General features: G+C 42.8%; 1 protein-coding gene across 1 annotated transcript; it reads left to right on the top strand.

Annotated features, from left to right (window-relative positions):
* The first annotated feature begins 4,523 nt into the window (after positions 1-4,523).
* On the top strand, positions 4,524-19,374 carry LOC124881816 (calmodulin-1). The gene is made up of 6 exons (XM_047387627.1): positions 4,524-4,653; positions 9,826-9,856; positions 10,586-10,729; positions 16,196-16,302; positions 16,796-16,931; positions 18,264-19,374. The coding sequence occupies exons 1-6, from the start codon at positions 4,651-4,653 to the stop codon at positions 18,290-18,292; spliced, it is 450 nt and encodes a 149-aa protein (XP_047243583.1). The 5' UTR covers positions 4,524-4,650; the 3' UTR covers positions 18,293-19,374.
* Positions 19,375-24,373: the final 4,999 nt, after the last annotated feature.

Here is a 24,373-nt window from a genome sequence, read left to right on the forward strand (position 1 = left end):
TCAAAAATAGTCAAGAATTCACTTCCCTTGAACTTTTCCACATATTTGTCACATTCAAACCACAATGTATTTTATTGGACTTTTATGTAATAAACAAAGTAGCGTGTAATTATGAAGTGGAAGGCAAATATTACATGGTCTCTTTTTTTTTTTTAACAAGGAGCCTGAAAGGGGTGGCATGCATTAATCAGCCTCCTTGAGTTAGTGTGGAACCACTTTCCAATGCAGTTACCAGCATCTGTGAGCATCAAATTTCAAGGCTTTCCATAGATTCTCAATTACATTTAGCTCTAGACTTTGACTGGGCCATTCTACTGCACGAATATGGTTTGATCTAAACCATCCCATTGTAGCTCTGGTGTATTTAAGGTCCTGAACTTCTGCTCCAGCCTTAAGCCTCTAACGTGTTTTCTTCCTGTGTGGCCCAGTATATTACCTTCCGCCACTTTCAAATCCACTCTGACCAGCTTCCCTATCCCTGCTGAAGAAATACCTCCTCACAGCATGATGCTGCCACCTCCATGTTTCGAACTGTGTATTATTTTCCTTCCATTTAATGATGCCCTGCTATGTGTTGGGTGTCACCTGAGATCCCATTAAAACACGTTCAATACACGTTCGTGGTTACATGCTGACAAAAATATGGAACAATGTAAGGGGTGCAAACACTCTTTAGTCCACAGAGTCTGTTAAATGTGACCAGTTTAGTCTAAATAGTTTGGCATATTTGCTACAATAAAAGAGACCCATAGCAGAACCTTCGATGCCTTGCCCTAACAGAAACACTCATCTAATTTCTGGAATATTTCATATTACGGCCATAGATTTGATGACAGCACAGATGCACATAATTAAGAACCCTTAACTGCAGCCTTTCATTCAGGGACCACTTTCAAGAGCTGCATTATGTCAAAGCAATCATTCTTTTCTTCAAGTGTTTACAGGGGTTGCTTCTCTGAAAAAGAGGATATCGCAAAATTTCGGTGCACGTTTCCATTTTTGCACACTGTTGTAAGCATATCAGCAGATGAGTGCCTGAAGTCAGTAAGTCCAGCTAAGCTGCAGTGGCTGCAGTCTGACATGCAGAGAGCTGCAGTGTTGATTTAATGCCTCCTGATGTGGAACCATGTGGAACTCAGAGCTCAGCAGAAAGTGGCCCCATGCAGCAAGCATCGGGCCAGGTTGCAGGGCCAGCTGTGGGCTCGAGTGAGGATTGAGCTGCTGCACTGCAGGCCACTCTTTGAAAAGGGATAGCGTGTTGCACCACAGCGGCTGCAAGGACTTCGTGAAGATGTGTTTTGGTTCCAATGAGGCATTTGTCCTTACAACTCGAGGAAAATTTTGGCTTTTAAATCACTCCTGTCAGCACACGCTGCGAGTACGTCCCAGATCAGTTCCCAAATCGGTCTTTATTTGAATTAGTTAGAATAAACAAAATCTCAATTATTTGCTTCACAAATTCTCAGCAGACTCAGGCATTCTCCACGCCCGACTAAATCTCATCAAGGAAACTGATTTCCAGTTGAGGCTTTTTAAACTCGGGCCAGATTCTGAGGAAAGAAAAGTGGCAATGTGATCAAATCAAGGCTTAATTCAATGAAACGTGTGTAGTTAAACACCACTGGGAAATTATTAACAGGGTTTGTGGTTCCAAATCTGTGGAGCAGCAAGAAAGCATGTTAAACAAAGCAAAACAATTTCAGCAAGCAGTCTTAATTAGTTTCCAGAAGATTAAAGAGAAAATCCCTAACATGAGGTGGAGTTACCCGGCCTGATGGGAAGCAGCGAGCCGCCATGTCTCTGGCTTCCTATCAGGTCTGGTAACTGGTAAAAAGGAATTTCTTTTCAAATAAAAAACCCTAAAAAGCATATCATGTATTTGTATTAAGCCCGCTTTACCCACATATAAAGTTCTTCAGAAGTGGGCTTATAAATAGAGTCCTCCTGTGAGGAACTGAATCCCAGTGGAAAATGCAGCTGTTCTGTGAAAGCCTCAGAGGTTTGTTAGAGAACGTTAATGAACAAACAGCATCATGAAGACTGGTAAACACAGCAGACAGGCCAGGGAGACAGTTGTGAAGAGGTTTAAAGCACCGTTAGGCTATCGAACAATATCCCATTTAAGGTTTATCACAAGTCATGTAAGGAAGATGGCAAACATCTGGAGCAAGGTGCTCTGTTCTGATGAGACCACAAAAATGAGCTTTTTAGCCTACATGGGTGAAAGAAAACCTAAACTGCATCTCACCCTGAACACACCATCCCCACAGTGATTGGTGGTGGCAGCATCATGCTTTGGGCATGCTTTACTTCAGCGGGGACAGGAAAGCTAGTTAAAATTTATGGGACAATTGATGGAGCTAAATGATTTAGATCACAGCATTTTTGTGTGTTAGCATGGCCCAGTCAAAGTTCAGACCCAAATCCAAACGAGAATTCGTCGCAAGGTTTAAAAATGTATGTTCACAGACACTCTTCATCTAGTCTGGCTGAGCTTGAGCTATTTTTCAAAAATAAATGTGCTGAAATGTCAGTCTTTAGATGTGCAAAGCGTGCACAAACATACTCCAAAGGCTATACAGATGTAACTTCAGTAGAAGGTGGTTCTGTACTTGACTCTGCCTGAATAAAAAAGCGCACTTTTCATATTTTTACTCGTAAACATTTTGAAAATCATGTGGTATGTTGCTTCCACTTTCCCAAAAGCACTACTTTTTCTGCTGGTCTATCACATAAAATACCAATACAATACACTGAGGTTTGTGTAAATAGTTCACAGGTAACGAATACTTTTGCAACACACAAATAAATGTTGTACGGTTATAAAGACATGAGATACATAAAGATACATTATCTCTGGGATGTAATAGAAACCTTTTTCGTTCCTTGTTGCTTATTTATTAATGTTTCTCAAGGTCCATAAAAGACTAGAACTACTGTAGAACCCCAATTCGTTGTAAACGCTATAAACCTTCCATAAATTCTCTGTTCGTCCGCTAGGTGGCGCTCTTGTCACAAACAGGCAGTTGCGGACCGTCTGTAGACATTACTTTGCCCTCTTCTGCATCATCACCCTAACAATCCAGGTTACAACGTGTTATTTCGGAGATTTGAGAATTGCCATTTCCAGAAGGTTCGGTTTTGAGTACCGCTAAGCTACCAACAGCCCTGCCGTGGTTTATAGCCCGTTTCACGTAGCCTCGCCAGTCAACTGTGAATGTGCGCACAACGAACCTGTCAAACACTGTGAAGACCTGTCGCATTTCCATCCGACTCCATTAAAAAAATATTTTCGTACTACAAGCAATCATGGATGCCGTTAAAACGTAAGAAATTAAGCAGTGAATATGTTTTGTTTTCCACCTAAAGAGTTGAGTATTTGTATTTATTACGTTTCTATTATCTACTACTGCCTGGTGCAATGCAGGTCCCGTGTAGCCAATCGATGCGTCCGGGACAAAGAGTATAATATTGCAGGTCTGCGCTGGCCAATCAGAAAGACCCTCACATACAGGCGCCGCAAATTCTCCTATGTCAAACGCGCTTCCTAGATTTACAGTATCCTTCCGCGGCTAGAACCTAGTGCCTTCTTTCAAGAAATTGTAACTTCTAGAATAACGATGCAAAACGTACTTGGTTAACGGAAGATCGCAGTTTCTGACCTTTTTTTTTAATTTTCAGAAGCGCAGAATTTGTATTTGAGTGTAAATCTCATCATTTAATTAAATGGCAGGAATTTATGTTTTTTCATTTAAAGGTACAGCCTATATTTTCTGTCTAAACCTATCAATTTGAAAACCGCTACAGAAATAAGACAACTTAAACATGTCCTCAGTAAACTGATAGTAAATTATGATGTTGTAATCTTAGATGTTATTATGAAAAATCCACAAAGTTTAATCATAATAGTAATTCCGGATGTAAACAAATTGTTATTAGCCATATAGACAAACTAATGGACAACAGATAAAGGTTTTGGCTATTCAAACTTAATTATTTATCACAATTACCCTATGCATGTTTACTGAAAATTTCCAAACAATCAACTGACATTGACAACAATCAATGTCAGTTATTATCAATAAGAAAATAAAAGTCAGTACATAAAAAAATATGCACTAAAATAACCTATATTCATGTTTAACTTATGCAGTGTCAAGACGCACAGAAAAAACAAACCTCGCACTGGTTTGAAATGGATTCATATCAAATCTACTATTGTGTTAATGAGGTAAAGCATATGGCCGACCACAGTAAATATTGTGTTTTATCCCTAATCTCAATTCACATTTATTGTAAAATCTATTATTATATGCTCTACTTTTTCCATGATCATCAGGGAGACACTGTGCACATCATCAATGATTGATCGCGAGTCAAAATGAGCAGGATGCTCCTCTTCTGTGCACTGCGGACGTGTTGGCTGCTGGAGGGCCGCGCTGTCGCAAACGGCCCTGAATTGCAATAAGGAAGTGAGTGATAAGTGCAAGCGTGGCGGAGGGATACACAAAGACAACCAACCCTCCACCCTCCTACCACCTCCCCATTCTGGCCACGGCCAATATACACACTCCAGAGCCGCCAGTGGAACTCCGTCTAAGGAACGAGCCTCTGCCTCCACAGACCAACAAGCACACAACCCCATCCACGATGGTACGTATTAGCCAATTATTCTTTCTAATAAGTGAGGGGAAAAGACGGTTTTATTTGTTGGGACGCCTGTGTTGGAAGTCCTAACAGACTGGAGCCTTCTTGATATTCTGTTTCTGTATTTGCTGTTCACTCATTGATTCCTAAAATGAGCTACTCGTATGCGTAAGGTTGGCGGAAAACACCGAGGAGGCTCATTTTGTGTTTTACCCTATTCAAGGGGAAGCCATAAAATGCGCCATTTTTCCTTTTCTTAGCGGGCTTATGTTTGGAAATGTGCTCATTTTCATATGTTGACTCTGTATTCTTCATAACTGCGCAATTAGCTGCTTGCCGCAGCTCGAATTAAAACTTGGACGACATTTGGGGGTGTCAGGGCAACCAGCAGGCTATTCTGGGTTATTACGGGATAAATATCCTGGTATAAGTGCGATAGGGTGCTTTTTTTGTTTTTACAACGCGCCTTCGTGTTGGGACGACGTATCAAAGCCACACGCTGGTATTTTTCCTTCGCAGGGATGCATACTGATCAATATGTTCTCTTTTCCTCGTTCTCACGCTAACAGCACAGTCAGGATGATGAAAGTCATGGGTTTTCCGCTTTTTTCGGGGTTGCACCATCGCGCCGCCGCCTAGCTTCGCCGCGCCGCGCCGCTCCTGAAACCGCTGCTGTTCTCGTCCGTGTTCCGCAACGGAAATTGACCATACTCCGTAATCGCGAGGTCACATCGCCATTGGGGGGCTGTTGGAGCTCAGACAGAGGAGCTATCGGACGCGGTTCCGCCTCTCCTGCAGCTCTGCGAGGCTTTTATCGTAGGTAGGCTCTGGGTTATCTGGTTGGGTTATGCCTGCCTGCTGATTTGGTTGCTTCTTTGCAAATTTGTCGATGTTATGCAAATGTGGCACCTGTGGGACGTGTCCAAGAAGCTCTCTGTCCACTGTATAAAAATATAGACTACAGACATAAACAAGTTTATTCGACTTTTTTCTTCTTCTTCTTCACGCCTACAACCAGCAGTGTGACATGGAAATGACCTGGCCGACACCCTGCTGTACAGTTGATATAATTATGTATTCTGCATGTCACTCTGTTGCAGCTTACTTTCCAGTCACCTCTTTAGGCCTCGGTGACTCGCAAAATTCATTTTTGGAGCCCATTACTGTAAGCCAACCTCAGATTGACATCTGCAGCATAGGAACAAGCCACCAACTGCAAATGATCTGAATATTCCTCAGAAGCCTTTTAGCGTGAAGGCGTCCAGAAGCTGTAAACCATTCAACCGCACCCCCCACCGCCACCCGTCTGCTGCGATCAGATATCCCACATATGGTATCAAGCTCCCATTCAGTTTCACGTTGCATCATGCTGCAGTCGTCGGAGTGTAACGCGGGATTCTTGTGGAGCTCGCCTGGCCATCGGCATCTGTGAAAAGTTTCATCCACAACCATAAGCCCCTTGTCTGGCGGCACTGGGCCCGCTCAGGTGGAAACCCCCCCACCACCCTGATGGAAGTATTGAATAAGTGTGCAGAGACCCTGTCTTGTTCCTGCTCCACTTTTTTTGTTTTTTTGCTGATGCATGTTTAGTAACTCGCAACACAAGTGATATACTGTGGTGAATAATTGATGCGTTTGGTGGTAACACCTAGCTGTGTCCAACACGTTCCCTGCGTCTCGGAGGGATTATGTCCCGTCTGCAGCATGGTTGAGGACCCCATCACCTGCTGCCACAAGCCATTTGGTGCGTTGGCCCTGTCGCTGCTCATTAGGAGCGTGGCGTTGTTTACACCCCACCTCTCCCTCTGATGCTGCTTGAGTCTGAGGCCTCGCTGTCTTTTGTCCAACCCAAAAGAGAAGAGGCATTCATTGCACTGTTGGGGCAATGAACCAACCCCCCACACACACACTGTGCCACACTGTGTCTTTGTTTTTCTTCTGAATGCTTCAACACGTCACACCGATCTGTCAGAGTGATGGCTGCTTGTACAGCTTTACTACATTGGCTGTAGAGATTGAGCTCGACAGACTGGTCGGGCACCTCAGCAGTAGATAAAAAAACAGGGAAGATCCATGATGGATAGTCTTGTTTTTAGAGGTGCACCAGTCAGACTTTTCCGGGACCGTACCGATTCTTGGTTTTCTTTAAGGTCTGACCCGCAAAAAAAGTCCATGACAGTAAATCTTGGTTGATGTGTTTAGAGATGTAAACGACAGCAGTTCTGATTTTGGATGCTTCGGATAAAACTGGAAATTTGACCTGTCACAGATCGCACTTCGTCACACTGACGAATAAACGCCTTAAAATGCAGCAGTATATTTTGAAGTACTATTTGCTTACTTTCTATTAAACAACCCACACCAGTTTGGCTGCCGATAATGCAAGGCCCCTTTCTGAGCCTGTTCTGTTCTGCAGCATCAGTTTTTGTCCCGGTGCCCTTCAGCACGATGTCTAATAGGTATTAAAGATGCTGACTGACGTCTGTTTACCTGCCAGAAGTTGGTTCTGTCTTTAACAAACTGTTAATTATTTGGGCTATCTGCTGTGGTTGTGCCTGGAGTCAGCTGTCTAACAGACATACTGCTTTTAGCTTGCATGCCACCAGTTTCATGACCTGAATTATTCCAAACAGTGGAAAATATCAGGAAAAAAACTTGTTGTCGCCTTCTTTCTGCCAGCTGACCAGCCTTGTGCAGCAACTGGTGGGGGAGGGGGCATCACTGTATGCTACAAAACTCTGGTCACTCCACCACTTCCTTTGGCATCTCTGTAAAAGGGATTAAAGCATAAGGATGGAATGATGGAAGATCTTAGTGATTTTTAAACCTTGAACAATCTTGATACCAGCAACCAACATGCCTGTTTTTGATTGGCTCATGGAACTGGTTCCTGCCTGCCGCAGTTCTGCTGGGAGTGTTGTGGCCTGCTGCCTTGGCAACGGTGAATGTGGTTGACCCACTCATGTCAGCATCCACAAACACACGCACAGATTCCTGTTACCCTACAAGTTGTTATTCAGACCGACAGCGCTGCCCATAAGACGCTAAAGACGGTGAATCACAGGGAGTTTCCTCCGAACAGCAAGAGCCGCCACACAATGGGGAAAGATCAGACGGAGGAAGAAAATAGTCCTGGTGTTGCTGTGGCACCAGAAGCCCTCAGCAACTTGGGTCAAAGCCATGAGAGGCTCCATAGCACTGAGTCACCAAACCCCACACCCTGTTTGGCTTAGAGAGACAGCAGGGACGGGCTGAAGGAGCCAGCAGGAGTGAGACAACACAACGTTGACAGGAGGCAGGTAGAAGGAGAACGCCAGAGATGAAATCATCGCTCATTTTGGCTGTTCTGAGGTGCATGGAGAGGGAGGAAACACTCCCATTGTTATGTGTTGTGCAGATTATTAAATCAGGTCATCTAATTATGCAAAACTTCCACGAATCCCAATCGATACCTGCAGCTCCTGCTGCTGCTTAGTCCATGAGGAGAAGCCTCTCTGTTTGAGAGGAGCAAAAGGTCAGCCTGCATTGCTGTCATGTGGTGGTCTGCTAAATGCCAATCCAGCCTAAACTAATCTAACCCTTATGCAACAAATTCAATTTGCTGAGTTAATTTCCAAAATGGACTGGCCTCACCTCCAAACACTGCGCTCATAATGAGGTTCAGGTCTCCAAGAGTCACAGGACTCAGGGATGACTTGTTCACTGCTTTCAAACGAGAACGCCGGTTCAAACGTTACGGGTTTGTACCAGCGTTTCCTGTGAACCCTTGTTCACAGGAAACAAGGGTATGGAAAGTATTGGTGTGGAGGAAGATCGCCATTTCTGTGTGTAGGAGAGAGAGGGAGCATGTGTGCCTGGTTGCTCTGTGTGTGTTCCCCCTTTACTGCCAAGTACACTGATGTCAGGCTCGTCTGTTAACCATGATAATAAAAATACCTTCATTTTTTTATGACAGGAAGGAAACAGTCATTTATACCAGTAGCTGTGTCTCCACACTTTATGGCTTTCTTATGTTGAGGTTTAAAAAGGGCGAGGTACTTTCTTTGCAACCATTTAAAGCTTACGTGCATCTGCCATGACTAAGCTCAAGGTAGTCTGGTGGGCAGGCTGACCAAACCAGTCCAGCAGGTTGGCTTTTTTTTAGATTGGTCTGAAGGCAACACCTTAACCCGTTTTATTACAGTCACTTAAGTGTTGTAACCTGCTTTTTGTTTTTTTTTTTGCATGCTGCGATTGCGTTGCTTGGAGGCAAAGTTCAAGCACTGCTTTTGACGAGGTTTTTTTTAATCTTTCAAACAAGCCAACTGTTTTGATAAGCTCTTACTATCATGGCAAGCCAAGGCTGATAACAGATCTTCGTCCATCATACATTATTTTATCGCAATGGAGACAAACTGGACTCCAACCAATTCTTCCCAATCCCAGTAAAGATATCTGTCATACAGTTCCACCGAGTTTAAACTCCTTCAAAGATGTGCTGGAGGAAGTTTTTTTTTTTTTTTTCTTCTAGATGTGTCGAGAAAAATGAACACAGCACTCCCCCTCCCCCACTTGTTGATGTGCACTGCTGGTCAGCTGGTTGAAAGAAGGCTTCTATACTGTTCCCTCGCTATCAAGCGAGACAAATCAGGCTGCTTGGAAATGTTTGGTGAAAACACAAACTGTCCTGGTATGGTTGCTACAGGAGTGCCACCTATCAGTATTATCAAGGTGATGCAGTTTTAAAACTGTATTACCTTATGGCAAGTTATGAGCAGTTTGTCTGACTAAATGTTGCTCTAAATCTGCACTAAATATGAGACCAGAACAGCCCAAAAGGTGTTCAGTTTTGTAGTGATACGTGAAACAGTTTTGCAAACGTCCTGAGGTCCGGAGTCAAACCCCAGGTGGCTGTGCGAGAATAGCCTCTGAATATGGGACATCCACTCTAACCACTAAGCCCCGCAGCACCTATAACTGGTATTTTTTTAAGTCAGGATGAAGCTGTTGGCTGTGAGCGTTGCTTTGGTATGTTTTCCACATCCTTAGAGGTGATTGCAGTTAAGCCGTAAACTTCAAGGCCAGTGTGGAGCCGAGAAGGGTGGGGCATCATGGGTAATGTCATAAGGAAACTCTGATATCTGAAATGCTTTCCTTGTTGAGTAACCTGTATGTTTTTTTCCCTCCCACCAACGACAGGCTGACCAACTAACAGAGGAGCAGATTGCAGGTAAGAGCCGCCCTCCACATCCAGTAACCTCAAAACAAACTTTTCTCCTTGTAATGCTGTTTTCTGGCTCTCAGTGGATTAAATCCAGCCTTGCATTATTCAATAAAGTCAAGCAGCCGTTCTGGCTGCTTCCACGTCACATGAAGGGAAGCGGAACGTTGAAGGATTTGGCAGCAGCCCTCACTTCCCTTGGCAGATCATTAGCTGTTGAAAATGAGCAGGACATAAGGGGATGAAGTATTCACAGCAGTTATGAGTCAGGACTGCAACCTACAAAGTCACTTAATAGACAGTTTTCCATCCATGCTTCTGATTAGTTTCAAACACAGAGGTACCTTTATGTTCTCGTCATAAAAACACTACGTGATGCTTTAGTGTAAAACTGGAAGCTCTGGTTTCTTTACAACCAAACCCCCTCTGTGGTTAATTAGCTAGTGCTAAAACCCCAAGGCTAAAGCTCCATATTGCCTCTTCACTTCTCTCCATAGTTCTGCAGCGAAGAACTCTGCTTGTAAAACTGATGCATATATTTTCTTTTTTATTTAAACATTCGTTCTGTTGACACACGAGCTGGATTTCTGTGAAATGTCTAAGCTCATCAGATTTGCCACAGTGTGCCAGACGAACCTAATCGGAAATCTATTAGCCATGAAACAGCTCCGATATGACCTGTCTGGGTTGGTCCAGCCGCAGCAGCCTAACTCCTAAATGTTCCGTTCAATCCTGCAGAGTTCAAGGAGGCTTTCTCCTTATTTGACAAGGATGGCGACGGAACCATTACCACCAAAGAGCTGGGCACCGTCATGAGGTCGCTGGGTCAGAACCCCACAGAGGCTGAGCTGCAGGACATGATCAATGAGGTGGATGCTGACGGTCAGTATGACATGCTTGTTTTATTGGAATAATCATTACTGTTCTGAAACTTTACAGTCAACTTGACAAACATCTTAATTGGACCGGTCAAGCTTTTCAGGTTGCTGCAGAGTCTGTGATGGAGATAAATGTTTGGAATCCAACAGAAAACAAAGAAATGACAATACTACTGTTATCAGGTTCAAAAAGTGGATGCTGTTGATGCCTTTATAGGCTGAAAACAGTGGGAGTTCTTAGTTATGATGCATTCAACAAATAGAAAGAAAGGACCTGCTGATCACTGCCCGGAACGAATCATAGGAAAACTGGCTGATCCCGTGCTCTTAATTAATTGACAAATCTCTTAATTTTTAAAGCAGGATTTCAAGGAGACTGGGGATTTTCCACTGCGTTGTGGTATATTATTCAAAACAAACCAAAAACATTCTGATCCTTTGGCTCACTATTTGAAAATTCTAACTTTGGAGCCGTAAAAATGAACAAAGTGAATTTTGCCTGCATTTCCCATCAATCCCAACATCACAATTCAACATGGCTGCCTTGCATATAAAAAGTAACGGCAACACAAACAGTACTATGCAACCTCCTTTAATGAACATGTTGCTAGTGTTTGATAGAATAAAATGCAGGATAATACACACTAAAAGAAGCTAGCCTGGTCTATATGACTATATGAACTGGTGTAGTCCGCTCGACTTTTGACATTCCTAGATCCAAGTTCTGAATCCTGAGGCAACTTGAACTCAGCAAAAGTAGCCACAAAAGCTTGTTCCTGGTTCAGTTCATTTGCTCACAATTGCCTGGGAAGTAATTACTACAAACATTCCTAGGGAGTGCCACTAAAGGCAGCCCATGTACTCCCAACAGCCCGTACACCACATATGCTGAAGGAATGTTCTGTGTTATGAAACTGTGAGGTTTAGTTCATTTGTGTGGGTCATGTTCAGTGGACCCAAATGTATCACAGGAAACATAATGAGTGGTCTGCTCCGGCTCATATGCTGGCAAATCCCCCAAATTTACTCACATTTAACAGGAGAGGTGGAGGGATTTTAAAATTTAGGTTAATATGCTTTTTAATCTTCAAAATGACTGGCGACTGCTGCAGGGCTGCGGAAAGTGCACAATGGCAACCCATTTTTCTTTTCAAATACGTAGCGCTCAAAACCTTTCTAGATTTTGGAATTAATTTGAGTTGTTGTCGGGGTATACGGCTGTGATTTTCTGTCATTGCGTGACTTCGGTGTTCAGAACCCCCCGTTACAGACAGCAGGGGATTAGCAGAGGCATCCATTATTGTCCTGCCTCCAAACACATCAGCTGTGTTGTTGCCTATCTCCCTGCATTTCTCTGCCAACTGTTCGCCGACTGTGCACGCCAACTGGCTGGCCAGCTTTATCGTCGGATGACGTACCCCTCTGTGTCAGCAGTTTAGTCACTGCGCGTTCAGCTCCATCAGAGTCGACAGTGTCACTGATATGGATGAGCAGGTGGAGTTTTCAGAACAAGCATTGTGTCAAAGACTCAGAACGGTCGGAACGGTTTCTCTTTTTTATTGGCACTGTAGCAGTTAGCGCTTTTACTTAAATGCTTCTAAATGACATGGATGCACTTATGGATCGGCGAGAGATCAGCTTTGATCTGTGATCAGCAGGTCAAATAGGAAAAAAATTGGACCTCCACCATTCATTAAGCACATCAAAACTAATAACTCCTGCTGTGGTTGGCCTATGCTAAACCAAAGATGTTACTTATTGGAATTGATTAATCGGTCATAATCAAAATCAGCAGGTCAGACGTCAGAGAAAAATGAAACTCACTACGTACTAAATTACTACAATAAAACTTGATATGTTACAACGTTTATGCAACATTAGGAATAATCTTGGCTATTCTGGTTTGAACCAAAGCCTTTGGGCTATGTTTCAGATTTCTGTTTGAATTCCTTGTATGAATATATTAATAATATAAGTGGTAACTTTACTCAGTGTTATCATATCCTGAGAATCCCTTATCCCAGGTTGCTACAGAGTCATGGAACGTTGGGCACTTTCTTTCATGTTGAGACCACCATGTTAAGGAAAAAAGAAAACTGATTATGGAAAAATGTTCATAGTTCGATAAGAGTTGGAAAAAAAAATCTATTTTCCGACAAAGAAGCGGGCTTGGAGGATTCTGGCTTAATTACCAATCGTCAGAACCTGATTGGTGGTTTAATTTACTGTCTCATTTTGAGGAATAACCCCTAGACAGTTTATGGTGAATACATGATGCAATCGATCTATCAATAAAATTATAATCAAATCTTAGCCTTTTGAATCATTATCGAATCCATTCACCAAGTTCCTAAAGATTCCCTGCTGTAATTTCCAGAGGTTGTTCCTTCTTAAGTTTTCTGGAGTGACAAAAGTTAGGTTTTTACCTTAATTTATATATAAATGACTTGCTTTACCTGCCTGATTTTAATCTTTAAAAATCAGTATTTTGGTTTTTAAATTTCGGTCTGTATGCACAGCCGTTTAAAAAAGGCCATTTCACAAGTTTTTGGACTTTACATGCCTTGAAATGAAGATTCATTTTCATTTTAATAAATGGGCCTTGTTTAAATGCCAAACAATTATCTGTACCTGTGATATTGTAGATGTTTTTCAAACCAAAGCTCACAAACTATGCTTTACAGAATGTGCGTTTGTTGTAGGAAACTCTAGTCTCTGTCAGGCAGGTACAAGGGTCTCTGAAGTAGAGGTGGTCTAAGTTAGCCCATGTGCCAAAAACAGTGAAATCACAACTTCCAGCATTGTGCTGGAAGTCCAGAAAAGTAGGGAATGTTGTACTCGTCGGCCTACAGAATTTAGTAGCAGGACCACATTGATCAGAATAAATCAATTACCCTTTTAGTCAAAGATTATCCCACCACCCCCACAAGTTGCATTTAAGAGCCAGCACACACACATACACACACCCCATCACTAACATCCCCTTGTTCTGCCTCTGCCTCCCTTGGCTGATGCAATCTAGGTCAGACGGCAATGAAGCTAGTAATGGAAAATAAAAGTGGTTACATAAGGCCTCTCTGTACTCTGCACATCCAGTACCCACTTCGGCAGCCATTGGATGTCAGCTAACCCATTGAAAATCAGCTTTATTTACCAAACAAGGTAAATAAAGGCAGAGAATGGCAATGAATGCAAGAGAGGGCGGCCGGCTTTGACTAGACAGAGGACTGCTGAAAGAAACAGTCTCTTTGCAATTTGATTGTAAAACTAAGATGTAATCTGGGAAGAATGTGAATGCTGGTATCAGATTGAATTGCTGTTCTGTGTCGCCAAGCAGAAAAATGAAAGCTGAGCACACCTGCTCCAACGTGATCCCAGGTGTGAGATGAGATAAAACAGCCTGTACCCCAAGCACATCACTCACATTGGGGAGGGGGGATGACCACACGTACAAGTGTGCTGAGAAGTCTCAACCATCTATAGTTTGCGTCAGCACCTCTTATGTGTAATCGCACCATCACCCACTCGGTTCACTCCTTATATTCTCTCCTCTTCACATCTCCATCTCCCTCTCTGTCGCCCACTCACTTCCTTCCGCCCTCTCCTTTTTTCTCTCTTTTTTCCCTCCCACCTTTTTGTGTCTCTTCTGATTCTGCCTTCTTCCCCATCTTCATCCCACCTTTCTCCTAACCCTCTTCATCGATGCAGAAGATCCAGCTAAGCGTTCGCCCCCCTTCCCTCAGACTGTTTTTCCAGTTGAACTTCTGCTGTTATCCCCTCACCCACCCTTCCCAGTGGCAGTGTGTGTTTCTTCAATGCTGGCGGATGTTGATGCGTTAGATAACAGCTCTTTAGATTGTTGCCCCTGGCCATGAGATCACCATCTGCCCCATCACATCACTGCATCCCTTTTTGTTCCATACACACACACACAGACATCCACGCTGCTGTTGGCTCCTGAAATGTCTCTCCAAGACAGCTCTCTCATGGGTTAATCTGCCACTAAAGCTAATCCCCTGGGCTCCTTCACCTTTACTGTCCCTGACATTTAAATGTGGTCCTACATTTCTTTGTATTTCTTTAAAAAACTTTTATTAAATTTGGTCCCATAACGGTTCCAGGTGTACTTAAGAGGAGGCTCTTGGTTAGATTCTCCCTCGCCGTGGAGCTGATGAACCACAGAGCTCCTTCCACAGTCAGGAGAGTGTGATCTCGGTGTAATCCTGCTGTGACTACAGCTACACAGATATTGATCCGACAGAACACATGTATGACAAACCGGCGCAGCAGTTGCTGTTGGCAACATGAAACACGGCCTGTCATTCAGTTATGGGTGTCGCGTTGATAGCCAGTGTACAGCTGCAGGACATAAAGACCTGAGGATGTGTAACTATCTAAGAGCATCTGCTTAGAAGTGCCCTAATGCCCCCCCAGAGTTTCTCTCTGAGCCTCCAGAAGAGACAAGTCTATGATTCATTGAAGGCCAAGCTGCACAGTTTACTACATGTCTACATAATGAATGGGTGACCCTGGACTCCTTTAGCTATAGTCCTTCAAGGCCTTGCTGGACTATTCATTTTTATTTTATATATTTTTCCAGTTTGACAGAAGCCATGTAGGGGACACAGCAAACATGTGGCAGAAGGTGATCTGGTCAGATGAGACCAAAGTTGAACTTATTGGCCTACATGCAGATGTAGATGCAGACCAGCCTCATGGTAAAACACGGTGGTGGCAGCGTCATGTTGTAAAAATGCTTTTCTTCAGCAGCAACGCAGTAGCTGGTCAGAGTTTATAATGCGATAAATGGAGCTAAATATAAAAGACAATGGTGCAGAAGAAGCTGTTAGACCCGAGCAGAGGTTTACCCTAAGGGCTGTAAACATATAGCCAGAGCTACGCTGCAATGGTTCAGATCAAAGTCTGATCCAACGGAGAATCTGGCAAGACGTAAAAATTGTTGTTAAGACGCTCTCCGTCCAACAGACTTAGCTTGAGTTATTTTCTACTCTGTAGATGTTAAGGGCTACACCTGCAGCTGTAACCACAGCAACAGGAGGGTTCTACAAATGCAGACCACACTTTTCAGATTTTTATTTGCACAACCTTTTTAATAACATGTATCTTTTTTTCCTTCCAATTTGCAATTATGCACTACTTTGTGTTGGTTTATCACACAAATACGTTGAATGTTGTGGTTGTTTGACAAAATGAGGTGTGAATCCTTCCAGCAACTCCTCCATGTCATGTTGCGCCCTTACTGCCTGTAACATGTCATCAGATCTACAGCTATGGCTCATACGATGAGGAGGAGGACAAACAGAGCTGAAGCACTAAATTAATATGTTTTCAGTTGGCTGCATTTCATCAGCTAAATCCTGGTATATTATTATTTCAGCTTATAAGAGTTAGCTTTTAACTGATTGTTGTTCTGGATGATTAAATGGGCCTCATTGATCACCCTTTCCAGGTAATGGAACTATTGACTTCCCTGAGTTCCTGACCATGATGGCCAGAAAAATGAAGGACACAGACAGCGAGGAGGAGATCCGTGAGGCTTTCCGGGTATTTGACAAGGTATGGAAGCACCACAAGAGCTGAAATGGGGAACTTAAGTTTGACTGTTTTAAATGTATAAAAAGCACAGGGTCTCTACGCAGTATGAACAAGTACGTATGAGGAAAGAAAACACAGTACGGAAACATATTTGAATTTCCAGACTTTTTCCATAGCCAATTGGCAAAAACGTTTATGTATCTGTCCCCAGATCCATTCGTTATAGACTGCCTCTCTATTTGTCCGTCCATCTGCTTCGACACATGCAGAAATAAGTCATAAATTCATTGCAAACTTTTTACTTCACATAAAAAGGTCTCAAAAGAACCTTTGAATTCTAGAAAAAAACAACTTGGACATGAAAAATTATAAGAAAGTAATTTGCCTTAAAATCTCCCTATCATAGAATAAGTCCTAGGTTATGGCTTTCCTTACCTGGTGGGAACTCACTACAGCATGTTGTTGCCATCCTTTTGGAAACGTTCCCATTTGAACCCATGTCACGTGCTTCCAGGACGGGAACGGCTACATCAGCGCTGCAGAGCTCCGTCACGTCATGACAAACCTGGGAGAGAAGCTAACAGACGAGGAGGTGGACGAGATGATCAGAGAAGCAGACATTGACGGAGACGGACAGGTCAACTATGAAGGTATGGAATCGTTGAAAGTGAGGGCTGGAAAGGAAACGCATAACTTACTCGGCTGTCAGTGAGCCTGATCAGAAGCTTCCACCAAACAGGGGTCAGACGAAAAGCAGCATTTTCCAAGCTGTGTGTTTCTCCGAGGGCGAGCCGAGCTAACCATACACTGAAGTTTATGTGATAGACCAACACAAAGTAGTGCACAGTTGAGAACTGGGAGGAAACTGGTTTTAAATGTGTTTTTTTTTATACTTGTAAAAAGTTTGAGAAGTGTGGTGTGCATTTGTACTGAAAATTCAACAAGTTGTCCCAAGCTTTGAAAGTCTTACAGAACCATCACCCACAAAATAGAGTGTGGCACAAGTGCAAACCTTCTGAACCAAAAGGCTAGGCATGGAGAGAAATAATCAAAGAAGCAACTGAGAGGCCCATGATAACTCTAGAGGAGCTGCAGAGATCCATATCAGTTTGGAGAATCTATAGATAGGATACCCACGAGACCCTCTCTGAAACATGGTGGTGGGATTATCATGCTGTGGGGATGCTTTTCTTTAGCAGATAAAAGGGAGCTAGTCAGAGTTGTTGGGAAGTCAGATGGAGCTAATAGAGAACAATCCTGGAAGAAAACCTGTTAAAAGCTGCAGAAGATCTGAGGATGTGGCAGAGCTCGGAGACAAGAGCACAGCACAGAGTTTTATCTGTTAGACATTTTTTTAAATCCTCGCATCATTTTGCTTCCATTCCACAACTATGCACTACTTTGAGTTGGTCTGTCGCATAAAATCCTGAGTTTGTTGTGGCAACGTGGCAAAATGTGGCAATGTTGTCGCGTGGCTGTGCATCATCAGAGCGCCGGGAGTCTTTGTCTCTCCCTTCCCCCTGCTGCGCGCCTCTTGGCACATTACACGAGAGACTGCGCTCATTTTGTATATCAGGCTGTTGATATATTCTGGCTGAAAAGAGTTCTACTTCTACATGCTCGCTGCATCCCAGAATGGCTTTTCCTTGAGGAATGTATTCACTGTTTTAGCTCGTGTGCGGAACTATCCTGCCATCCCACTGCCGCCCCGCTGTAGCATAACGCCCAGTGTTAGTCAATCATTGTGGTGTAATGAGACGAACATGGAAGCTGTTTGGAATAGGGGACAGTAATTAGGATGTGTCTTCAGAACTCGCTCCACTTGATTAAAAAAATTAATAAAGCATTTAACAATTTAGCAGGTGACTGCATATTGTGGCAACGGGCTGTGCCAGAGTCGTAAAGCTGATGACCTTATTGTCCTCTCTCTCTCTCTCTCTCTCTCTCTCTCTCTGTGTGTGTGTGCGTGTGTGTATCTGCAGAGTTTGTACAGATGATGACTGCAAAGTGAAGCTGGCCTGCCCCATCCTGCCCCCTCTTAGAAGAAAAAGAAGAAAAAAAAAACAACCAAAAAACAAAATTGTTTTACTTACCTCTTGGAAGAAAATGTTCATTTATTCATACTGTTTCTGTATAGAAAATAATTGAATGTTGAAATAAAAATATCCTTCTGTCCACACAGGAAAAATCTATAAAAAATATACAAAAAATGTCTGCATGAAAATGATGGTTAGTGATTCTGCTCCCTCCCTCCAAAAAGATCAGTTTAGCATCAGTACGAGTAAAAATAATAACAACAACAACCCGGTTACTACTACCTTCAGACCGAATCTAAAGCATTTGGCCAACTCCTCCCAGTTCCATATGCTCGTGGTGAACGTCTGGGCTGGCTATCTCTTCTTCTCTCTCTTTCGCTCTCTTTTTCTCTCTCTCTCTGTCTCTCTCTGTTTTCTGTTCTTCATGCATGCAGCTTGAGACCGGAACACCAACCCACCGCCCCGTTTTGTCCCCTGGAACCCCCAGTCCCCATCCTTCCTCCGGACTACCAGAGCGTGCTGATTCCACTTTAAGCTGTCCTCTTCTTGGTTTTTTTTTGTATTCGCAGAGGAACCCTGTACTGTTAGGTGAGAATATACCAGGTTCTGACTCGAGCATTAAAGTGGAACAGGATTTAATTGTATGCTAGATAAAAAGAAAAAAGTTGTACAAAAAAACACATTTTCAAACATTCGGCATGTTTTTGTTTTTATGTTATTTGGGCGGCCATCTTAGTAGTTGTTTGTCCTTCCCTTTGTAAAGGAGGGGAGGAGTTTAAGAGTCTTACAGTGAGCTTTCTTGTTTTTTCTTCTTTTTTTTTTTTGCTGAGATGGAGTGTCTGTCCTCTTTTCTTGCAAGAGAGAATAACTGGCCTTCACTTTTTCTTCTTCTGTCTTTTCGACTCAGACGAGAACATAGTGAGGGCTGCGCTGTGTTGGCGGCGCACCGGTCTGCGCAACTGTTCATCTGAGTTCAGTTTACATTCATTCCAAGTTGTACATGCTAGTCTTTAATTTTATTTTATTTTTTTTTTCAAATAAAAGACCATGAACTTTATCATGTCTTATGTCATTTTTCTTATGCTTGATTGTGAAACTGATCTATGAAGACAGCATAACAAGTCTGTATGTTTACTGACTAGACAAATGTCAACAATAAATAATTCCAATCAGCTCCATGTGCCGTGTCTTTGGGTGATGTTGAGCTGTGCTATGTCAAAATGCGGGAAGGGAGTGTTCTTGCGTTCAGCTGTGGATACACACACATCTATGACAACTCTCTTTCCTCTTAAGAAGACCCAGCCGGTTGCTAAGCAACAGGAGCATGGTGGAACTGGGATGTTGAAGGAAGGGGGCGGGGGATTCAAGTGGGAGTTTGAATAAACCCTCCTGCCTCTGCTGATGACTCCATGTTGGCTTGTCCTAGTAAGGCAAACCAGGCCAATGCACTACTGTGGTTTGCACTTCCTTTTTCCCATCATTCTTCACTGTACACTGATTTCAAGGTCTGCAGAGCACAACACACCTAAACATCTACAAACCTAAAGAGTTGGATCATTTTGTTATTTGTGTGTGGGATGGCTCTTCACCCACTTTGCAGCACGAAGGAAGCACTTACACATACGTCTTTAAGAGAGAAAGAAGAGACACACAGGAGTTCTGCTTTCAAGGAAACAAATTTGGGTCCTTCAATATCTCTGTAGGTCTTTTTTAAAATGGACTGAACAAGCCCCTGTGGACAGTCTTGCTGGCATGAATCAAAGTGAAGGAAAGTGCGCTCAGCTGTCATCCAGCAATTTCAGCCATGGTGTTGTAATTTGAATGACAAGACTTAACACTCTAAACTTTCCTTCTGGCTCCTCCCTGCAGCACCAGAGGAACCAATAGCAACGAGCACACTTTTTACTGACCGGTTGGCCTGAACCTGCATTCCTCTGGCTACTCCTGCTGATCAGATACACAAGTAGAAAAACTTAGATGGTTACACATAAAATATACTCATCTTTATTAGTTATGTGTGGACCATACGGCTGGATTATTCCATTTGCCTCAGTACTTGGAAGTTAGATTAGGAAATAAAGTCAATCCCAGTTTAACAGCATTCTGCTAGCAAGTTGGATAACCACCTGTAATTGTTCCGCAAAGTTAACAGGATACCTACATTCAGCGCTGTGAAACCAATCATGCATTTCCTCTTGTTTCTGTATTGACCCACATCTTAATCTATCTCAAAATGCTGCTCATTTTTAAAATAGTCACTAACAAGGTTCTGAAGTATTTGAGGAACTACAGAGCCTTGTGAAAGTACTCAGCCCCCTTGAACTTTTCAACCTCTTGTCACATTTCAGGCTTCAAACATAAAGACATAAAATTCTAATTTTTTGTGAAGAATCAACAACTGGGACACAATCATGAAGTGGAATGAAATTTATTGGATGTGTCAAACTTTTTTAACAAATAAAAAACTGAAAAGTGTGGCGTGCAATATTATTATCCCACACACACACACACACACCTATACTCCTAAAGATTCTGATTTAACTGGATCCACTTAGCCTGTTAAAGTGTGAATACAATGCCAATTTAAAGAGGTGCAAAGACATTACAGGCATTTCAGATATTTGTTCTGCAACATTAAGGCTCGAGTGAGAATAGAGTATACAGTTACCTGTTGGCTCCAACAAACACAATCACAGGCTAAAACGTGTACAAAAAAAGGTGGGCCATCCAGCTCAATAAAGAGCTGCTCACACTGAGCAGTAGCCAAGCATAAAAAACCCCAAACACAGCCTGTCAACCAATCACGGTTCAGAGCGGGTGTGGTTTGGTTGATGAGGCTACGGGCTCCCGGGAAAAGGCGTCACCTGAGCACCCTGCGGGTTAAATTAAGAACATCAATATTTCATGTGTAAATGAAGCAGCACACTGCGGAGGCGGGAACCTGAGAGGGATTGACCGGGCAGGGGGTGTCACGTAGCAGCAACCCTGGAAAGAACAGGCCCGCTTTGGAGATGACATACGGTGGGACTGTGTATGACACAGTGTGTATCATGTACATAGTACACATGTGCAAGAGGAGGAGACAGGTAGTTTGTGTTAGAGCCACGCAGCCCTGTTTGTTGGTGTAGCATTGAGTTGCTGTAGCAAGCCGAGGCAGTAGATAAAGATGATCTGATATAGCCAGCACATCAAAACGAGAACGCTTCTGGCACTTTCTACAAAACACAACTGGGCTGAATTGATTTGCAAAAGTCTTTTAGCAGCATGATTATATATGCAAGATGGGGGAACAAAAAGTTAAATAAGCACATTTTGTGCAAAGGTATTCATACTTTATGGACCTTTCCACAATATATTGGGATTTTAGGGAACCACCAACCAAAGAAAATGACACAGCTTACATAATATTTTACAAATAAAAAAAAAGCATGGAGTGCATTCATATTAGTCCGCTTTACACTGATGCAGCTAAATAAAATGCAGTACAACCATGTGTCTTTAGAAGTTATGCATTTAGTGAACAAGGTTGAAGCTGAATGAAAGCCATAAGAAGTCCAATTAGTCCTTTACCACTGTCCACAGGGGACACATAAACATGCAGAAGAGGTGATCTGGCCTGATTAGACCTAAATTTGGCCCCCATGCAAAATGCTGTGTGTAGAAGGAACATATGGTGGTAGCAGCATAATGCTGAAGGGATGCTTTTCTTCAGCAATGACAAGGAAGCTGGTTAGAGTTCTTAGGCAGATGAATGGAGCTAAATACAAGCAATACAGAAAAACAAAACTGCTGGAGGTGGCAGAAGATGTGAGACTTAGGTGGAGGTTCCCCTTAAACACACATCCCAAGCCTCAAAGGGATGATATAGATCTACGTGTTGAAATGGCCCAAAGTACAGACCTAAATCCAGTTGAGACACCTGACATTTACTAATGTTCTCCACCGAATCAGACTCAGTGGCTGAGATGGAGCTCATTTGCAAAGAAAAACAGGAAAAACGTCAGACTCTAGGCGTGCAAAGCTGATAGAGATAAACCAAGAAAGGATTGCTCCTATAAATACAGTGAAAGGTGGTTCTACAACCTATTGACTCAGGGCGGCTAAAATGAAATGCCAACCATAATTATTATTTTTTTTTTTCCCAATATAAATGATTTTCTTCCATTTGGTTCCTTCTACTGATTGTAAGGTGACTAAATGACTAAATCAGTCTACAGGTCCTTCTCAAAATATTAGCATATTGTGATAAAGTTCATTATTTTCCATAATGTCATGATGAAAATTTAACATTCATTTATTTTAGATTCATTGCACACTAACTGAAATATTTCAGGTCTTTTATTGTCTTAATACGGATGATTTTGGCAAACAGCTCATGAAAACCCAAAATTCTTATCTCACAAAATTAGCATATTTCATCCGACCAATAAAAGAAAAGTGTTTTTAATACAAAAAACGTCAACCTTCAAATAATCATGTACAGTTATGCACTCAATACTTGGTCGGGAATCCTTTTGCAGAAATGACTGCTTCAATGCGGCGTGGCATGGAGGCAATCAGCCTGTGGCACTGCTGAGGTCTTATGGAGGCCCAGGATGCTTCGATAGCGGCCTTTAGCTCATCCAGAGTTTTGGGTCTTGAGTCTCTCAACGTTCTCTTCACAATATCCCACAGATTCTCTATGGGGTTCAGGTCAGGAGAGTTGGCAGGCCAATTGAGCACAGTGATACCATGGTCAGTAAACCATTTACCAGTGGTTTTGGCACTGTGAGCAGGTGCCAGGTCGTGCTGAAAAATGAAATCTTCATCTCCATAAAGCTTTTCAGCAGATGGAAGCATGAAGTGCTCCCAAATCTCCTGATAGCTAGCTGCATTGACCCTGCCCTTGATAAAACACAGTGGACCAACACCAGCAGCTGACATGGCACCCCAGACCATCACTGACTGTGGGTACTTGACACTGGACTTCTGGCATTTTGGCATTTCCTTCTCCCCAGTCTTCCTCCAGACTCTGGCACCTTGATTTCCGAATGACATGCAGAATTTGCTTTCATCCGAAAAAAGTACTTTGGACCACTGAGCAACAGTCCAGTGCTGCTTCTCTGTAGCCCAGGTCAGGCGCTTCTGCTGCTGTTTCTGGTTCAAAAGTGGCTTGACCCGGGGAATGCGGCACCTGTAGCCCATTTCCTGCACACGCCTGTGCATGGTGGCTCTGGATGTTTCTACTCCAGACTCAGTCCACTGCTTCCGCAGGTCCCCCAAGGTCTGGAATCGGCCCTTCTCCACAATCTTCCTCAGGGTCCGGTCACCTCTTCTCGTTGTGCAGCGTTTTCTGCCACACTTTTTCCTTCCCACAGACTTCCCACTGAGGTGCCTTGATACAGCACTCTGGGAACAGCCTATTCGTTCAGAAATGTCTTTCTGTGTCTTACCCTCTTGCTTGAGGGTGTCAATAGTGGCCTTCTGGACAGCAGTCAGGTCGGCAGTCTTACCCATGATTGGGGTTTTGAGTGATGAACCAGGCTGGGAGTTTTAAAGACCTCAGGAATCTTTTGCAGGTGTTTAGAGTTAACTCGTTGATTCAGATGATTAGGTTCATAACTCGTTTAGAGACCCTTTTAATGATATGCTAATTTTGTGAGATAGGAATTTTGGGTTTTCATGAGCTGTATGCCAAAATCATCTGTATTAAGACAATGAAAGACCTGAAATATTTCAGTTAGTGTGCAATGAATCTAAAATATATGAATGCTAAATTTTCATCATGACATTATGGAAAATAATGAACTTTATCACAATATGCTAATATTTTGAGAAGGGCCTGTATAATGAATAAAGACAGTTGCAAGCCCTCACATAATCCCGTCAATGACTTGGTGTTAAATGTTTATCTTTATTGCCAAAAAACCTTTTAGTTTCACCTCAGCTTCTGCAACGAGAACTTTACCTGACATGATTATCATATTTTAAAGCATGTTTTAAATGATCTGTTTCTGTATTTATCCCTCATCATTCATGCCCAAAGAAAAGCAAAGACTCAGAGACACTGACAGTAG

The sequence above is a fragment of the Girardinichthys multiradiatus genome, chromosome 15 (assembly GCF_021462225.1).
Source record: "Girardinichthys multiradiatus isolate DD_20200921_A chromosome 15, DD_fGirMul_XY1, whole genome shotgun sequence".
Lineage (NCBI taxonomy): Eukaryota > Metazoa > Chordata > Actinopteri > Cyprinodontiformes > Goodeidae > Girardinichthys > Girardinichthys multiradiatus.